The sequence below is a fragment of the Saccopteryx bilineata genome, chromosome 1 (assembly GCF_036850765.1).
Source record: "Saccopteryx bilineata isolate mSacBil1 chromosome 1, mSacBil1_pri_phased_curated, whole genome shotgun sequence".
Taxonomy (NCBI): Eukaryota; Metazoa; Chordata; class Mammalia; order Chiroptera; family Emballonuridae; genus Saccopteryx; species Saccopteryx bilineata.
Genome location: NC_089490.1, coordinates 79,705,574 through 79,721,978, shown reverse-complemented (window position 1 = coordinate 79,721,978; position 16,405 = coordinate 79,705,574). Strand labels below are relative to the sequence as shown.

The following is a 16,405-nucleotide window of genomic DNA, read 5'->3' as shown; positions in this document are numbered from 1 at the left end:
TGCAGGCCTCAGGCAGAGGCAGAGAGGGCTCGTTCCCTGAGGCCAGCTGGACACGGACACCGAACAGCCTGGACAAAGCAGGAGAGGACATTCTGACTACCTCCGCAGGAGCAAAGGTGCCCACTGGCCCAGATGCAGCCACAACCTGATCAATTTCTCCAAGGAAGCAGGGTGTTTAACATTGAAAACATGCCAACAGAACAATGGCGCACGTCAGCAGGTGCAGAAACAGCATCTAAGAAAACCCACACCCAGCACAGAAAGGGCTTTCAGAAAAAATGGAAGTGGCTGGAACCTTCTCAGCAGGATATAGATAGACCGTCCCCCAAAGCACCTGCGCAAATGCCCCGCCCAAACACACTAAGCCTCGCCCACGCACCCAAGCCACGCACCAGGCAGGACATCACTCCCAGAGTGCAACGTGCCTCGCTAGCTGGTGCGCTAACGGTCACCAACGGTCAATTACAGACTGCTAACACTAGTAGCGCGCCCCATTGGCCAATACTGATGGGACCTGGGCGCAGGGGCGGGCGTTTTGATCCCCCTCCCCACCCCAGGGGCTACACCCCACTGAGCGCAGGCGCAGAGGGAGTAACACCATTGGCCAAGGTCAAAGGGGCGCCAGCCCTCGCAAGAGCGCAGCGACCGCACAGGCCAAGATCCACGAGGCAAAGCGCAGGCGCTGGCACCGTCATCCCATTGGCTGAGTGCAGCAAGCAACGTGACCACGTGCGGGAGTCTGCGGCAGCTGGAAGCTGCGTAGACGAGGTGGTGGCTGAGGCATGCTGCGCCTCGCGGCCAAACTGGTGGCCTTCTTCTGGAGGAAGGCAGATGACCCCGAGGAGGAATCCGAACCAACGGGGCTCGAGCTCCCGGAAGGTGCTTTGTAAGGCGGGGCCGGACCGGGAGTGCAGGCAGGCTGCCAGCCAGGCGGACTTCGGTGGTGGTCCCGGGGGCACTCTTCGATTCCTCCTCCCGCTGAGAGCTGCAGTGAGGGCAAAGTTCCCTAGTTGCTTTCTCTAACTTCCACACAAGAACTTCATTTGCTCAGGCTGGTTGTCTGCACAAGTAGGCCTTCGAGAGGCAGCCCCAGCTATGGTTCCACTTCAGGAGCGAGGCTGGATGTGACCTGCTCTCCCTAGGTGTCTTCTGGGTCAAAGAAGCTGCAGTGTGGACCACAAGTGGGGAGGGTCACTAAACCACCAGGGCATGCTCTGTTCCCCAAGCCCAAATCTCTTGTGTTGCCTCGTTTGGTGAGATGATACAAAATCTGCCAACGCTGCTGCCGATGTTGATGGTCATCAAGTAGACAACAGTAATAACAACAACTCCCCAATGCTACAGCGTTGACAGTTCACACTGCACCCTAATCGGCACCAGCCTCCCAGGTCTATGCATTGCTCCCATTTTTGTTCCTCGCAGCTCTCTCAGTGAAGATTGTAATAGTGTTGCCATTACATATGGAGCAGGCATCAGGTGGTCAAGGACACAGACAGGATTACACATCTCAGTGATAGAGCTGAAGTTAGTGCACTGGGCAGCCAGCCTCACACACCTGACTTACTGAACTCTCCACAGGAGGGTCCTCTTACCCCCTTGGGTGCCCTACCTTTCTCCAGTAGGGCTAAAGTGTGGGGTGGCTCGCTTTATGGTCAGTATAACCTCTTCGTTTACCCATTCAGGTGACACCAGGTTGAAAACCGTCCAGGGAGTGGTGACTCGATACTGCAGTGATTATGGCATGATTAACGATCTGATCTATTTCTCCAATGAGGTTGTGACTAGCAAAGTGCTTCTGAATGTTGGACAGGAAGTTATTGCAGTTGTGGAGGAAAATAAAGTGTCCAACGGACTGAAGGCAATCAGGGTGAGGCTTTTGAGTTGGTTTGGGAAGTTTCTTTACCATGGGGTTTCATGTCGCTGTCCTGTTTAGCCTCTGAAGAGGCAGTGTGTCTGAGGGAGAGAGTGGAGTGTAATTGCGCAGGGTGCATTTGTTCTCACAATGGTTTCTGTTTTTAAGAAATCAGTGGCAGCCTGACCAGGCGGTGCCGCAGTGAACAGAGCATCGAACTGGGATGTGGAGGACCCAGGTTCGAGACCCCGAGGTCCCCAGCTTGAGTGCGGACTCATCTGGTCTGAGCAAAGCTCACCAGCTTGGACCCAAGGTCGCTGGCTCGAGCAAAGGGTTACTCAGTCTGCTGAAGGCCCATGGTCAAGGCACATATGAGAAAGCAATCAGTGAACAACTAAGGTGTTGCAACGAAAAACTAATGGTTGATGCTTCTCATCTCTCTCTATTCCTATCTATTCCTCTCTCTGACTCTCTCTCTGTAAAAAAATTAAATAAATAAATAAATAAATAAAGAGATGCATGGTGAAGCATTTAAAAAAAAAAGCAGTGGCAGTTATTGTAAATCATTCAAACACCATAGAAATTTATAATTCATAAGTTTGCCTATAATTTTATGCCATGGAAAAGAAAAGTTAACATTTACATGTCCCGTCTTCAAGTTTTTACAAAAAATACTGTTAGAAATAATCATTATTGGGCCCTGGCCGGTTGGCTCAGCGGTAGTGTGTGGAAGTCCCCGGTTCAATTCATGGCCAGGGCACACAGAAAAAGTGCTCATCTGCTTCTCCACTCTTCCCCCTCTCTTTTCTTTCTATCTCTGTGCCTCTCTCAACTAAGGCTCCATTGGAGCAAAAGTTGACTTGGGCGTTGAGGACAGCTTTATGGCCTCCGCCTCAGGCGCTAGAATGGCTCCGGCCACAGTGGAGCAAAGCCTCCCCCCCCCCAGGTGGGCATAGCATCGTCCCCTGGTGGGCATGCCAGGTAGATCCTGGTTGGGCACATGCAGGAGTCTTGTCTGCCTCCTGGCTTCTAATTTCAGAAGTACACACACACACACACAAAATCATTATTGGGCCCTTTGTTATCCAATTAGCAAAGATAATTAGTGGACTCTTTCTAATCAGCAACTTTTTTCATTTAAAAATAGTATTTTTGCAATATAAATTTTTGGAAGTAGAATTTATTAATCAAAGGATATGTACATTTAACATTTTAATGGTTGTCGTCTTTCTGCCCTCCAATAATATTGTATTAATTTGAATTCCTGGGAGCAGGGTGAGAGGCTGTCTTTTTCCCAGTGTTGGCAAAGATGTGGATGTCATCACTCTTCAGAATCTTTGCCATTCTAATCAGTGAACAGTGAGCTCATAATTTTAATTTGCACTTAAGTTTTAAAATAGATTTTTCACTTTTTTGTATGAATTTTTTTATTTTTATTAATTTTTTTTTACAGAGAGAGAGTCAGAGAGAGGGATAGATAGGGACAGACAGGCAGGAACAGAGAGAGATGAGAAGCATCAATCATCAGTTTTTTGTTGCAACACCTTAGTTGTTCATTGATTGCTTTCTCATATGTGCCTTGACCGTGGGCCTAAAGCAGACTGAGTAACCCCTTGCTTGAGCCAGTGACCTTGGGTCCAAGCTGGTGAGCTTTGCTCAAACCAGATGAGCCCACGCTCAAGCTGGCGACCTTGGAGTCTTGAACCTGGGTCCTCCACATCCCAATCCAACACTCTATCCACTGCGCCACCGCCTGGTCAGGCTGTATGAATTATTTTTTGTCCTTTGTCCATATTTTTTGTTGGGTTCAACTTTTTAAATTAAAATTTAATATTAGGAAAATTATATCTTTTTAAGGGAAATTATTTTATGAAAGTATAGCAAATATTTCCCCTAAGATCATTTTTTAACTTTGTTTTGTTAAGTTTTTTGTAGTTAAATCTGTCTCTTTTCATTGTAGCTTTTGGGCTCTGTAAGAAACTTCAGAGAGGCTTACTATACTTCATATTACAAATATACCCTCAGGTTTTCCTCTGAAAATTGTTTACTAACATCTAAATATGTAGTCTACCTGGAATTTACTTGGTGTACAGATTGAGAGAAGGAACCAGTAGCTACCAGTTATTCTACTGAGTAGTCCACTTTTTTCCTACTGATTGGTAAGGACCCTTTGTCATTTACCAGAACCCCATGTGCGTGGGACCCTGTCTGGACCCTTTTGGTTCTGATGCTTATGTGAGCCCAGGCTCAGTGGCACCTGTGGATGGTAGATAGGCAGGTTTTCCTCCTGCTCCAAGTGGATGCAGTTTTCCTACTCATCACTCATTCTGGACAGACCATTTCAGAACTGTTCTGTTGTTTCTGCTCAGCTGAGACTTGCTTTGGACAGCACTGAGTTTGTGGGTCCATTAGGCTCAGTGCCATGTGGATCATGTCACATCTCCACCTTCCACTTATGTCTGTCCATTTGTTTAAATCTCCCTTTATGTTCTTGTGGTTCAGTACTTCATTTAGGTTCTGAAAATCCTCATTGAGTTTATTTCCAAGAATTTTAATGTTTCTCTATCAGTATAATTTAACTTGGTATTTTCAAGTTAATATTTTCTTCGTGTATAGGAGAGCTGTTGATTTTTGTTATTTGGTAGCTGGCAAATGGAAACCAACCACTTTTTAAAAATGGTTGAGGCCCTGGCCGGTTGGCTCAGTGGTAGAGCGTCGGCCTGGCGTGCAGAAGTCCCAGGTTCGATTCCCGGCCAGGGCACACAGGAGAAGCACCCATCTGCTTCTCCACCTCTCCCCCTCTCCTTCCTCTCTGTCTCTCTCTTCCCCTCCCGCAGCCGAGGCTCCATTGGAGCAAAGATGGCCCAGGCGCTGGGGATGGCTCCTTGGCCTCTGCCCCAGGCTCTAGAGTGGCTCTGGTCGCAACAGAGCAACGCCCCCAGAGGGGCAGAGCATCGCCCCCTGGTGGGCAGAGCGTTGCCCCCTGGTGGGTGTGCTGGGGAGTCTGTCTGACTGTCTCTCCCCGTTTCCAGCTTCAGAAAAATACAAAAAAAAAAAAAAAAGGTTGAGATTTATTACTATTTTAATTTGTACATGCCATCTTTTTTTTTTTTTTTTGGACAGGGACAGAGCCATAGGGACAGATAGGGACAGACAGACAAGAAAGGAGAGAGATGAGAAGCATCAATTCTTCATTAGTTGTTTATTGATCACTTTCTCATATGTGCCTTGACCAGGGGGCTACAGCAGAGTGAGTGACCCCTTGCTTAAGCCAGGAACCTTGGGCTCAAGCCAGCAACCATGGGGTCATGCCTATAATCCCACGCTCAAGCCAGCAACCCCTTGCTCAAGCTGGTGAGCCTGCGCTCAAGCTTGTGAGCTCAGGGTTTCGAACCTAGGTCCTCCACCTCCCAATCCAATGCTCTATCCATTGCACCACTGCCTGGTCAGGCTGAAAATGCCATCTTAATGCTTAATACCATCTCTCTCAAATTTTAAAAGTAATACTCAAATTCTAGAATTGAATTCAGTACAGTTACTTCTAGCCATGTGTGCCTATTTAAAGTTAAATTTATTAAAAGTAAGTAAAATTTAAAATTAATTCTTAGCACAGTTCAAGAGCTAAATGTAGCTGGTGGCTGCCAGATTGGTAGGTACCAACAAAACATTTCTGTCCCTGCAGAAAGTATGTTAGGTCACTGTGGCCTAGAATGAAAAATGAGCTTCTCCATGCTCTCCACCTGTCCTTCATATTCTCAGTCTGGTGCTGTCTGTTTTTAGCTCTCCTGGTAGATGCCCGAGTCACAGGAGACATGTACTCATGCCTTTGCTTTATCTACCAACATTAGTAGTGTGTACTCACTTCCATCATGAAAGGTGTGTGTAATTGGCTCATTTACACAACCCTCTGGATTTCTTTGCTTTTTATTTAGTTTTTTTTATTGTGGTAAAATACATGTAAAATGTACCATGTTAAGGCACTGGCTGGGTTGCTCAGTGGATAGAGTGTCATCCCAGCATTTCAAGGTTGTGGATTCCATCTCTGGTCAGGGCACATATAAAAATCAACCAGTGAGTGTACAACAAAATGGAACAGCTAAGTGGAACAATGAGTTGATGTTTCCCTCCCTCCCTCCCCCTTTTCTCCCCTTCTCCTCCCCACCCCCATCAATGGAAAAAAATTTTAATATAACATGTTAAGCATTTTTAAGCATACAATTCAGCAGCACCAAGTACACTCACACTGTTGTGTAGCCATCACCACCATCTATCTACTTCAGAACTTTTTTGTCTTTCCCAACTGAAACTCTGTTCCCTATAAACAATAATTCACTGTTCCTTCTATCTCTGAATTTGGCTAGTCTAGGTGCATTATATAAATGGAATCATATTTGTCCTTTTGCGTCTGGCTTATTGGACTGAACGTAGTATTTTTTTCTATTTTTCAATTATTTTTTTTGAGTTTTAGTTGATATACTGTATTATATTAGTTTCAGGTATACAACCCAGTGATTAGATAATGATATTATATAACTTACTGAGTGATCATCCTGATAAGTATCATACCCATCTGACACCATACATAGTTATAAGAATATCATTGACTATACACCATATGCTGTACCTTACATCCCATGACTGTTCTATAACAACCAATTTGTACTTAATCCCTTTACTTTTTTCACTCATCTCCCCTTTCTTCCATCTGGCAAATGCCAGAATGTTTTCTGTATCTATGGGTCTGTTTCTGTTCTGCTTGTTTGTTAATTTTGTTTTTTAGATTCAGTTGTTGATATTTATTGGCATTTTTTTGTTGCCTTTTTTTTTTTTTTTTTTTTCCTGAAACTGGAAACGGGGAGAGACAGTCAGACTCCCGCATGCGCCCGACCGGGATCCACCCAGCACGCCCACCAGGGGCGATGCTCTGCCCACCAGGGGGCGATGCTCTTCCCCTCCAGGGCGTCGCTCTGCCGCGACCAGAGCCACTCTAGCGCCTGGGGCAGAGGCCAAGGAGCCATCCCCAGCGCCCGGGCCATCTTTGCTCCAATGGAGCCTTGGCTGCGGGAGGGGAAGAGAGAGACAGAGAGGAAGGAGGGGGAGGGGGTGGAAAAGCAAATGGGCGCTTCTCCTATGTGCCTTGGCCGGGAATCGAACCCGGGTCCCCCGCACGCCAGGCCGATGCTCTACCGCTGAGCCAACCAGCCAGGGCTGTTGCTTTTTTTTTTTTAAAGATTTTATTTATCCATTTTGAGAGAGAGAGAGAAGGAGGGGAGGAGCAGGAAGCATCAGCTCCCATATGTGCCTTGACCAGGCAAGCCCAGGGTTTTGAAGTGGCAACCTCATATTTATTGACATTTTATTTTTATTTTATTTTTCTTAAAGAAGACCCTTTAACATTTAATGTAATACTGGTTTGGTGGTAATGAACTCCTTTAGCCTTTTCTTTTTTTTTTTTTTTTGTATTTTTCTGAAATTGGAAACGGAGAGGCAGTCAGACAGACTCCCGCATGCGCCCGACTGGGATCCACCCAGCATGCCCACCAGGGGGCGATGCTCTGCCCATCTGGGGCGTTGCTGTGTTGCAACCTGAGCCATTCTAGCGCCTGAGGCAGAGGCCATAGAGCCATCCTCAGCACCCAGGCCATCTTTGCTCAGTGGAGCCTTGGCTGCGGGAGGGGAAGAGAGAGACAGAGAGGAAGAAGAGGGGGAGGGGAGGAGAAGCAGATAGGCGCTTCTCCTGTGTGCCCTGGCTGGGAATCGAACCCGGGACTTCCGCACGCCAGGCCAACGCTCTACCACTGAGCCAACCGGCCAGGGCCCCCTTTGGCCATTTTTTAATCAGGATGTTTATTTTCTTATTGAGTTGTAGATATTGTTTATATATTCTGGATATTTTTTATCAGATATATGATTTACGTATATTTTCTCTCATTCCATGGATTGTCTTTTCACTTTTCTTGATAGTATCCTTTGATACGCAGAACTTTTAAATTTTTATGAAGTCCACTTTATCTTTTTTTAATTACCTGTGCTTTTGAAGTCACACTTTAAAAATTACTCATGCCTGACCAATGGTGGTGCAGTGGATAGCACATCATCCTGGGGTACTGAAGTTCCAGGTTTGAAGCCCCATGGTTGCTGGCTTGAGCGTGGGCTGATCTGTCTTGAGCGCAGGGTTACTGGCTTGAGTGTGGGATCATAAGTATAATCCCATGGTTGCTGGCTCTGGCTTGGGTAAGGGCCATTGGCTCAGCTTGAGTCCCCTAGTCAAGGCCCATATAATTTGTAATCAGTGAAAAACTAAAGTGATGCTACTCATCTCTCTCCCTTTCTGTCTCTTTCTCGCTCGCTCTCTTAAAAATAATTCACTAATCCAAGATCATCACAGTTTTCACCTATGCTTTTTTCCTAAGAGTTTTATAGTTTTAGCTCTTAAATCTAGGTCTCTGATCCACTGTGAGCTAATATTTGAGTATGGTGTGGGTAAGGGTTTGAGTTCACTCTTTTGCATCCTGATATCCAGTTTTCCCACCATTGTTTTTTTTTGTTTGTTTGTTTGTTTTGGTGACAGAGACAGAGAGACAAATAGGAGACAGACAGACAGGAAGGGAGAGAGATGAGACACATTATTCCTTTGTTGTGGCATTTAGTTGTTCATTGATTGCTTTCTCATATGTGCCTTGACTTGGGGCGGGGTTACAACAGAGTGAGTGACCCCTTGCTCAAGCCAGTGACGTTGGGCTCAAGCCATCAACTTTGGGCTTCAAGCCAGAGACCTTTGGGCTCAAGCCAGCAACCATGGAATCATGTCTATGATCCCATGCTCAAGCCAGATGAGCCCACACTCAAGCATCCTCGGGGTTTTGAACCTGGGTCCTCTGCGTCCCAGTCTGATGCTCTGTCCACTGCACCGCCTGGTCAGGCCCACCACCATTTTTTGAGACTTCATAATGGGGAAAACCCTTTCCGCATTGAATGGTCTTGGCATCCTGTTGAAAATCAATTGACCATATATATCAGTTTATTTATTTCTGGACTCTGTTCCTATGTCTTTCCTCATGATAGTACCAGTGTTCAAGATTATTGTCGCTTTGTAGCAAGTTTTGAAATAAAGTGTGGGACATCCAGCTTTGTTCTTTTTTTTTGAGATTGTTTTGGCTACTCAAGGTCCCTGAGAGTACATATGAATTTTTAGGATGCGTTTCTATCTCTGAAAAAGTGTCACTGAGATTTTGATACAGATTACATTGAATTTGTAAATGTTTAGCATAGTATTGATAAGTCTTTTGATCTGTTAACACAATGTCTTTTCTTTTGTGTCTTCTTTTAACTTCTTTCTGCTGCATGTTGTGCTTTTCAGTGCATAAGTCTTCCATTTTCTTGGTTAAATTTATTCCTAAGAATCTTTTCTTTTTGATGTTACTGTATGTATCAAATTGGTATTTTAATTTCCTTTTTTGGATTATTCATGACAAGTGTATAGAAATACAACTGATTTTTATGTGTTGATTTTGTATCCTGATACTTTGCTGAATTTATTAACTGTAAGGTTTTTTATGGAATGTTTAGTTGTTTCTACATATAAGATCATGCCATCTGCAAACTGATTATTTTCCTTTGTCCTTTAGCAGTGTTTTTCAACCACTAGTCTGAAAGAAATTTTGTACTAAGCACCCTGATGTGGTATGAAGATCATAGACCCAATGATCTTAGTTGAATTCACCTATGCTGAGGGTGATTTCTACCTTAGCAGTCCCTGAAATACTTCTTCTAATTTTACTGATCCCCAAGTATAAAAAGGTTGAAAACCACTGCTTTACAGGTTAGATTCCTGTTGTTTGTTTGTTTATCTTCTTTTCCCTCTCTGCTTTGGTGAGAACTTCCAGTACTCTTTTGAACAGTGCCTTATGCCTGGTCTTAGAGAAAAAGCTTTCAATTTGTCATCACACACTATGACGTTAGTGGTGACTATGTTGTACACGGCCTTTTTCATGTTGAGGAGGTTCCCCTCTATTCCTAGTTAGTTGAGCATTACATTATGAAAGCATATTGAGTTTTGTCACTGCCTTTTCTGCATTGCCTGAGATGGTGTGTTTGCCCCTGGCACTTCTAATGTGATGTATCATGTCAATTGCTTTTCATGTGTTGAACCATCCTTACCTTCTGGGATAGGTTCCCCCCTTGGTTACAGTGCATAATCCTTTTAATATTTTGTTGCATTCAATTTGCTAGTATTATGTTGAAGATTTTTGCATCTCTGTTCATAAGGAGTATTAGCTTTCAGTTTGCTTTTCCTGTGATCCTCTTACTATGATTTAAGTAGTGGTTTATTTGTCTTTCAGGTGGACGCTGTCTCTAATAAATGGGAAGAGGACAGCAAAAACCAGGGTGGAGGGCTATCAGACTCCAGCCCCCGAGTCCTGATTGGCTGTGTGACATCGTTGATAAAGGATGCTGGCTACATCAATCAGACCACATACTTCTCTCTGGAAAGTGTTTGTGAAGGTAGGCTGGGTGGGTTTCTATTTAACATTTAAAAGTGAGTTTGTTGACCTGTGGTGGTGCAGTGGATAAAGCGTCGACCTGGAAATGCTGAGGTCGCCGGTTCAAAACCCTGGGCTTGCCTGGTCAAGGCACATATGGGAGTTGATGCTTCCAGCTCCTCTCTCCTTTCTCTCTCTCTCTCCTCTCTAAAATGAATAAATTAAAAAAAAATGACTAAAAGTGAGTTTGTTGAGAGCCACACCCACCACCTTTTATAATCCCTGAATTGCCCCAGACTCTAGACTCTACCAGAGGTTTTTTCAGTGGCCGAGCCCAACAAGCAGCCAGCAGACAGGCAGCAGGAGGTGGATCTCAGGGAACTTTGGGTCTTCTGCTGATGTGCCCCCAGGCCCAGTGCTGGTAAAAGCTGCCTAAATGTGCAGCTTGGTCCAAGCTGGAGGAATCTGATCCTTACATACAGGTTGGCCCCTCCCACACTACCTACTAAGCCTAGCAGAGGCATCCACAAACTCTGATTTACTATAGATCCAAAAGGTTGCTGAGGGTCAGTCACAGGCAGTGTCTTACACTGGTCTGCACCAGGTTCCCTCCTAAGAGGCCCAGAACCAACACATCAACTGGCCAGCTACAGACTACATCAGAGCTGGACCAGCTAGCTAGTCTTTGTAGTAGCATATCCAAAAGGAGAGCGCATCAGGCACCAAACCCAGCTGAGGCGAATTCCACTTTCTTTCTTTTTTTTTTTAATTAATTAATTTATTTATTTTTAACAGAGACAGAGAGAGAGTCAGAGAGAGGGATAGACAGAGACAGAGAGACAGGAATGGAGAGATGAGAAGCATCAACCATTAGTTTTTCGTTGTGCATTGAGACACCTTAGTTGTTCATTGATTGCTTTCTCATATGTACCTTGACTGTGGGCCTTCAGCAGACCGAGTAACCCCTTGCTTGAGCCAGCAACCTTGGGTCCAAGTTGGTGAGCTTTTGCTCAAACCAGATGAACCCACATTCAAGCTGGCAACCTTGGGGTCTCGAACCTGGGTCCTCAGCATCCCAGTCTGACACTCTATCCACTGCGCCACCGCCTGGTCAGGTGCAAATTCCACTTTCTGTGGTCAACACTTACATTGCACCTTGCATGCATTGGATGAGGTAGAGCTTCACAATCAGCCGGCCGAAGTCCTGGATATCCTGCCCTGCTGGGCTAAGTTCCACAGGGGGAAGGTAGAGAGGTTTAGAGCACAGACATTCAAAGAGTGAGTTCCTTGGAGCCTATTGTTGGGACCAGACAAGGGGCTTAGCCACCTCTTAGGGGGGCACAATCAGCACCAGGGGAGGACTCTCTTGATCTTCCTCCCCTGAGACCAGGGGCTCCCCAGCTGGAAGAACTTCTACAGAAGGGACTGTCAGTCCTACCCAATCTGAACCTGCTTCTCACTTTGCTGGGAAGAAATAGAATTGGAGTCCCCAGAGTAGCTGAGGGATTAGGCTCTGGAGTAGGGGACACTTTCCCCATACTGAGCTCCTGACCATGAGTCCTACTAATATTAATCATCCAGGCCTCAGCTGCCCTAACCCACTAACTTGCAACCTGTGAAAGGGTTGGTGGGACGAGGCCAGTCTGCAGTCACTCTACAGTCTTTCTATAGAAGGCTCTGTGGGAAGACCAGGAAGCTGCAAGAGGAGATAAAGCAGCTGAAAAGGGGAGGCATGTCTTAGAAAACTTGGGCCCTTTTATGGAGCTGTCAGCTCTAAGCTGGAGGAAGCTGATCTTTATACATAGGTTGGCTCTTCCCACAATACCCAAGCACAGAAAATGCTGACATGAACTGTGAACACAGCAGTAGTGTCAGGTTACAAATAATACCTGACATCTACCCATACCCGAATTTGGCCCAAGAGGACCAAAAACCAACACAATCAGTAGTGGGTGGCGTACTACACCCAACACTGGACTCAGCTAGGCACACAAGCAGCCTGCCCAAAGGAGGAGTCCAGCAGGCACCAGACCCTGCTGAGAATAAATATGCCCCAGTAGGACACTGAATATCATCTAATACACGTGATCAAGGTTGACCTTTAGAGCCAGCCAGCCTGAAGGGGTAACTCGACCCACGAAAAGACCAACAGCATCCAAGACTCAAATACAACAGGAAGGTAAATATAACCCTCAAGAAACATTCCAAGAGCAAGGATCTCAGATGGCCTGGAGGTCAGTACCACTGAACCCACCTTCCTCATAGATATGCCACAACAAATTTGGGAGTCAGAGCAGAGCAACCTGATACACAGACAAAAAAGGTAGATAAAGAAGCATCACCTAAATGAATCAACAAGAGAAATCCCCAGAAGAAGAATTAATTGAAATGGAAGTAACCAAACTGCCAGACACAGTTTAAAATAATGGTTATTAGGATGTTCAAGGATCTTAGAGTAAGAATGGGTTACCAGAGTGAGAACATAGTAAGCATTAAAAAGGACATTGAAACTAAAAAAGAACCAGTCAGAAATGGCAAATACAATACCAGAAATGAAGACTGCACTAAAATGAATCAGTAGCAGGCTGAATGAAGCAGAGGATCGAATCAGCAATTTAGATTATAAGATAAACATAAGCACATAAGCAGAGTAGCAGAAAGAAAGAGGCTCAAAAAGACTGAGGAAACTCTTAAGAAACCTCTGTGACAACATGAAGAGAAACAACATCTGCATCATAGGGGTTCCTGAAGGAGAATAGAATGAACAAGGGATAGAGAATTTGTTTGAAGAGACTTCTGGCCCTGGCCGGTGGGCTCAGTGGTAGAGCGTCGGCCTGGCGTGCAGAAGTCCCAGGTTCAATTCCCGGCCAGGGCACACAGGAGAAGCATCCATATGCTTCTCCACCCCTCCCCCTCTCCTTCCTCTCTGTCTCTCTCTTCCCCTCCCGCAGCGAGGCTCCATTGGAGCAAAGATGGCCCAGGCGCTGGGGATGGCTCCTTGGCCTCTGCCCCAGGTGCTGGAGTGGCTCTGGTTGCAAAAGAGCAACGCCCCGGAGGGGCAGAGCATCGCCCCCTGGTGGGCAGAGCGTCGCCCCCTGGTGGGCGTGCCAGGTGGATCCCGGTCGGGCGCATGCGGGAGTCTGTCTGACTGTCTCTCCCCATTTCCAGCTTCAGAAAAATACAAAATAAATAAATAAATAAAAGAAGTCATAGCTGAAAACTTTGATAAATTGCAAAGGAAAAGGTCACACAAGTTCAAGAAGCACAGAGTCCTATTAAAGACTAATCCAAGAGGTCCACACCAAGGCACCTCATAATTAAAATGCTAAAGTTAAAGGAATAAAGAATACTAAAAGTTGCAAAGAGAAAATCAGTTAATTGCCTACAAAGGAACCCCCTTAACGGTAACATCTTCTCAACAGAAACCCTTTAGGCTAGAGTGATTGGCAAGAAGTATCAAAGTGATGCAAAACAAGAACCTAAAACCAAACTGTCCAGCAAAGCTATCATTTAAAATTGAAGGAGAAAAAAGAACTTCCCAGACAGAAAAAGGCTCAAGGAGTCCTTTACCACCAGACCAGTATAAGAAGAAATATTAAAAGGTCTGCTATAAGAAGAGGAAAGAAAAAAAAAAGAAATCAAGAGAAAAGATTATAAATTTAAAGAATAAAGTGTCAATAAATAAATATATATCAATAATAACCTTAAATTTAAATGGATTAAATGCTCCAATCAAAAGATATACAGTAGCTGCATGGATAAGAAAACAGGACCCTTACATATGCTGTCTACAAGAGACCCACCTCAGAACAAAAGATACACAGACTGAAAGTGAAGGAATGGCAAAAATATTCCATGCAAATGGAAATGAAAAAAAGTTGGGGTAGCAATACTTATATCTAACAAAATAGCCTTTAGAACAAAGGCTATATAGTAAGGGACAAAGAAGGTCACTACATAATGAATGATAAAGGAGCAACCCAATGAGAGAATGTAACCATTATAAATATTTATGGACCTAGGATAGGAGCATCTAAATGTATAAAGCAGATTTTGATGGACATAAAAGGCAAAATCAACAGCAATACTATTATAACAGTAGGGGATTTCAATACTCCACTGACATCAATGGACAGATCCTCCAGACAGAAAATTAATAAAGAATCAGCAGCCTTAAATGACACAATAAATTGACTGGATTTAATTGATATCTTCAGATCATTTCACCCCAAAGCATCAGAATATACATTCTTTTCAAGTAATCATGTTACATTTTCTAGGATAGACCACATGTTAGGACAGAAAACGAGTCTCAATAAATTTAAGATTGAAATCATAACAAGCATCTTCTCTACCACAATGGCATGAAACTAGAAATCAACTACAACAGAAAAACTGAAAAACATTCAAACACTTGGAGGCTCAATAGCATGTTATTAAATAATGAATGGGTTAACAATGAGATCAAGGAAGAAATCAAAAATTTTCTTTGAAACAGATGAAAGCATACAACAACTCAAAATTTATGGATCATAGCAAAAGCAGTCCTGAGAGGGAAGTTCCTCCACATGTCCTAAGCTCCCAGCCTGGCTTTATTTTCAAACTAAACTGGTTTATGCACCCATTGTGAGATGAATCAGAAGTTCCATGGTCCTTCTGAAACTTTCTGCAACGGCCAAGAGCCCAGCACCACATGTAGTCTGGGCCCTGCCCTGGTCAGGGTGCCTTGTTAGTGACAAGTCTGCTCACAGCAGGGACCAGTCTTCATGTGCCACATCGCTGAGGTCCTCAGCTGGTCACTCCGAAAACTGCTGCCCAGGCCCTGGCTGCTCCTTCTGGGTCATGTTCCAGGCCTCCAACACCCCCTCCTACGGCCAAGCTCTTTGCCCTTTGGAACTGAGCAGTCTCCTAACTCTAGATCTGTTCTCTGCCAACCACCCTGCATTGACCTCTGGCTTCTGGTTGGGATTAGCCCATAGAAAGTGCCAGCAGAGTGGCAGGTAAGTGATCAAGGTGGGGTTGGTGCTGCCATGTGCCCTGAGGGCAGCCCATTCCACTCCCACAGGTTGACTGGGAAGTGTTCAGACTGGTCGCCAGCTTAGAAGGGAAGATCAGTGTTTAATTTCATTAAAATTAAGTCAGTTTTCAAAACATATATGTATAGCAATTTGCAAATTGATTTTGTCACATTGGAGGACCTTTAAAGAAGTACTAAACTGTTTGCAAAACAAATTCTTTCTAGAAAAAAGAGAAACAATAGTTGAGTACACTAAAACAACTTAATATTGATTATATAGTCATTCTTGGTACATGTTAACTTTTTGGGGGGGAGAAGCATCAACTTATTTCACTTAGTTGTGCACCCACTGATTGCTTATCATACATGCCCTGACCAGGGCTAGAGCCAGCATTCTCAGGATCAAGCCAGCAACCCCAGGATCGAGCTGGTGACCCTGGGATGAAGCCGGAGACTAGCATAGAACTGACCTTGACACTCTGGGATGATGCTCTCCACTGCACCACCAGCCAGGGCCGTGTTCTAATTTCTTAGCATCCCTAGTGTTACGTCACTGATATTGATCTGAACAATGTACATTTTTCTTTTTTTTTCTTGTATTTTTCCAAATTTAGAAGCAGTGAGGCAGTCAGAAAGACTCCTGCATGCATCCAACTGTGATCCACCCAGCCTGCCCACCAGGGGGCAATGCTCTGCCATCTGAGGCATTGATCCGTTGCAGCCGGAGCCATTCTAGTGCCTGAGGCAGAGGCCATGGAGCCGTCCTCAGGGCCCGGGCCAACTTTGCTCCAATGGAGCCTTGGCTGCAGGAGGGGAAGAAAGAGATAGAGAGGAAGGAGAGGGGAAAGGGAGGAGAAGCAGACAGGCGCTTCTCCTGTGTACCCTGACTGGGAATCGAACCCGAGATTTCCACACACTGGGCCGACGCTCTACCCCTGAGCCAATAGGTCAGGGCCCAATGTACATTTCTCAATGTGGTATTAACTCATTTTTCAGGCAATGCTTAGAGGCTCTTTCAGAGCTCATTCATAGTTGATGGACTTGACATTGTAG

The 16,405-nt window shown here is 45.0% G+C and overlaps 1 protein-coding gene across 1 annotated transcript in view; it reads left to right on the top strand.

The window, feature by feature from the left end:
- The first annotated feature begins 782 nt into the window (after nucleotides 1-782).
- MOV10L1 (Mov10 like RNA helicase 1) overlaps nucleotides 783-16,405 on the top strand; it is a 55,307-nt gene continuing 39,684 nt past the window's right edge. The window contains exons 1-3 of the mRNA XM_066253048.1: nucleotides 783-879; nucleotides 1,683-1,867; nucleotides 10,195-10,357. Coding sequence (XP_066109145.1) covers nucleotides 783-879; nucleotides 1,683-1,867; nucleotides 10,195-10,357 — 445 coding nt within the window. The remainder of the gene's footprint in view (nucleotides 880-1,682; nucleotides 1,868-10,194; nucleotides 10,358-16,405) is intronic.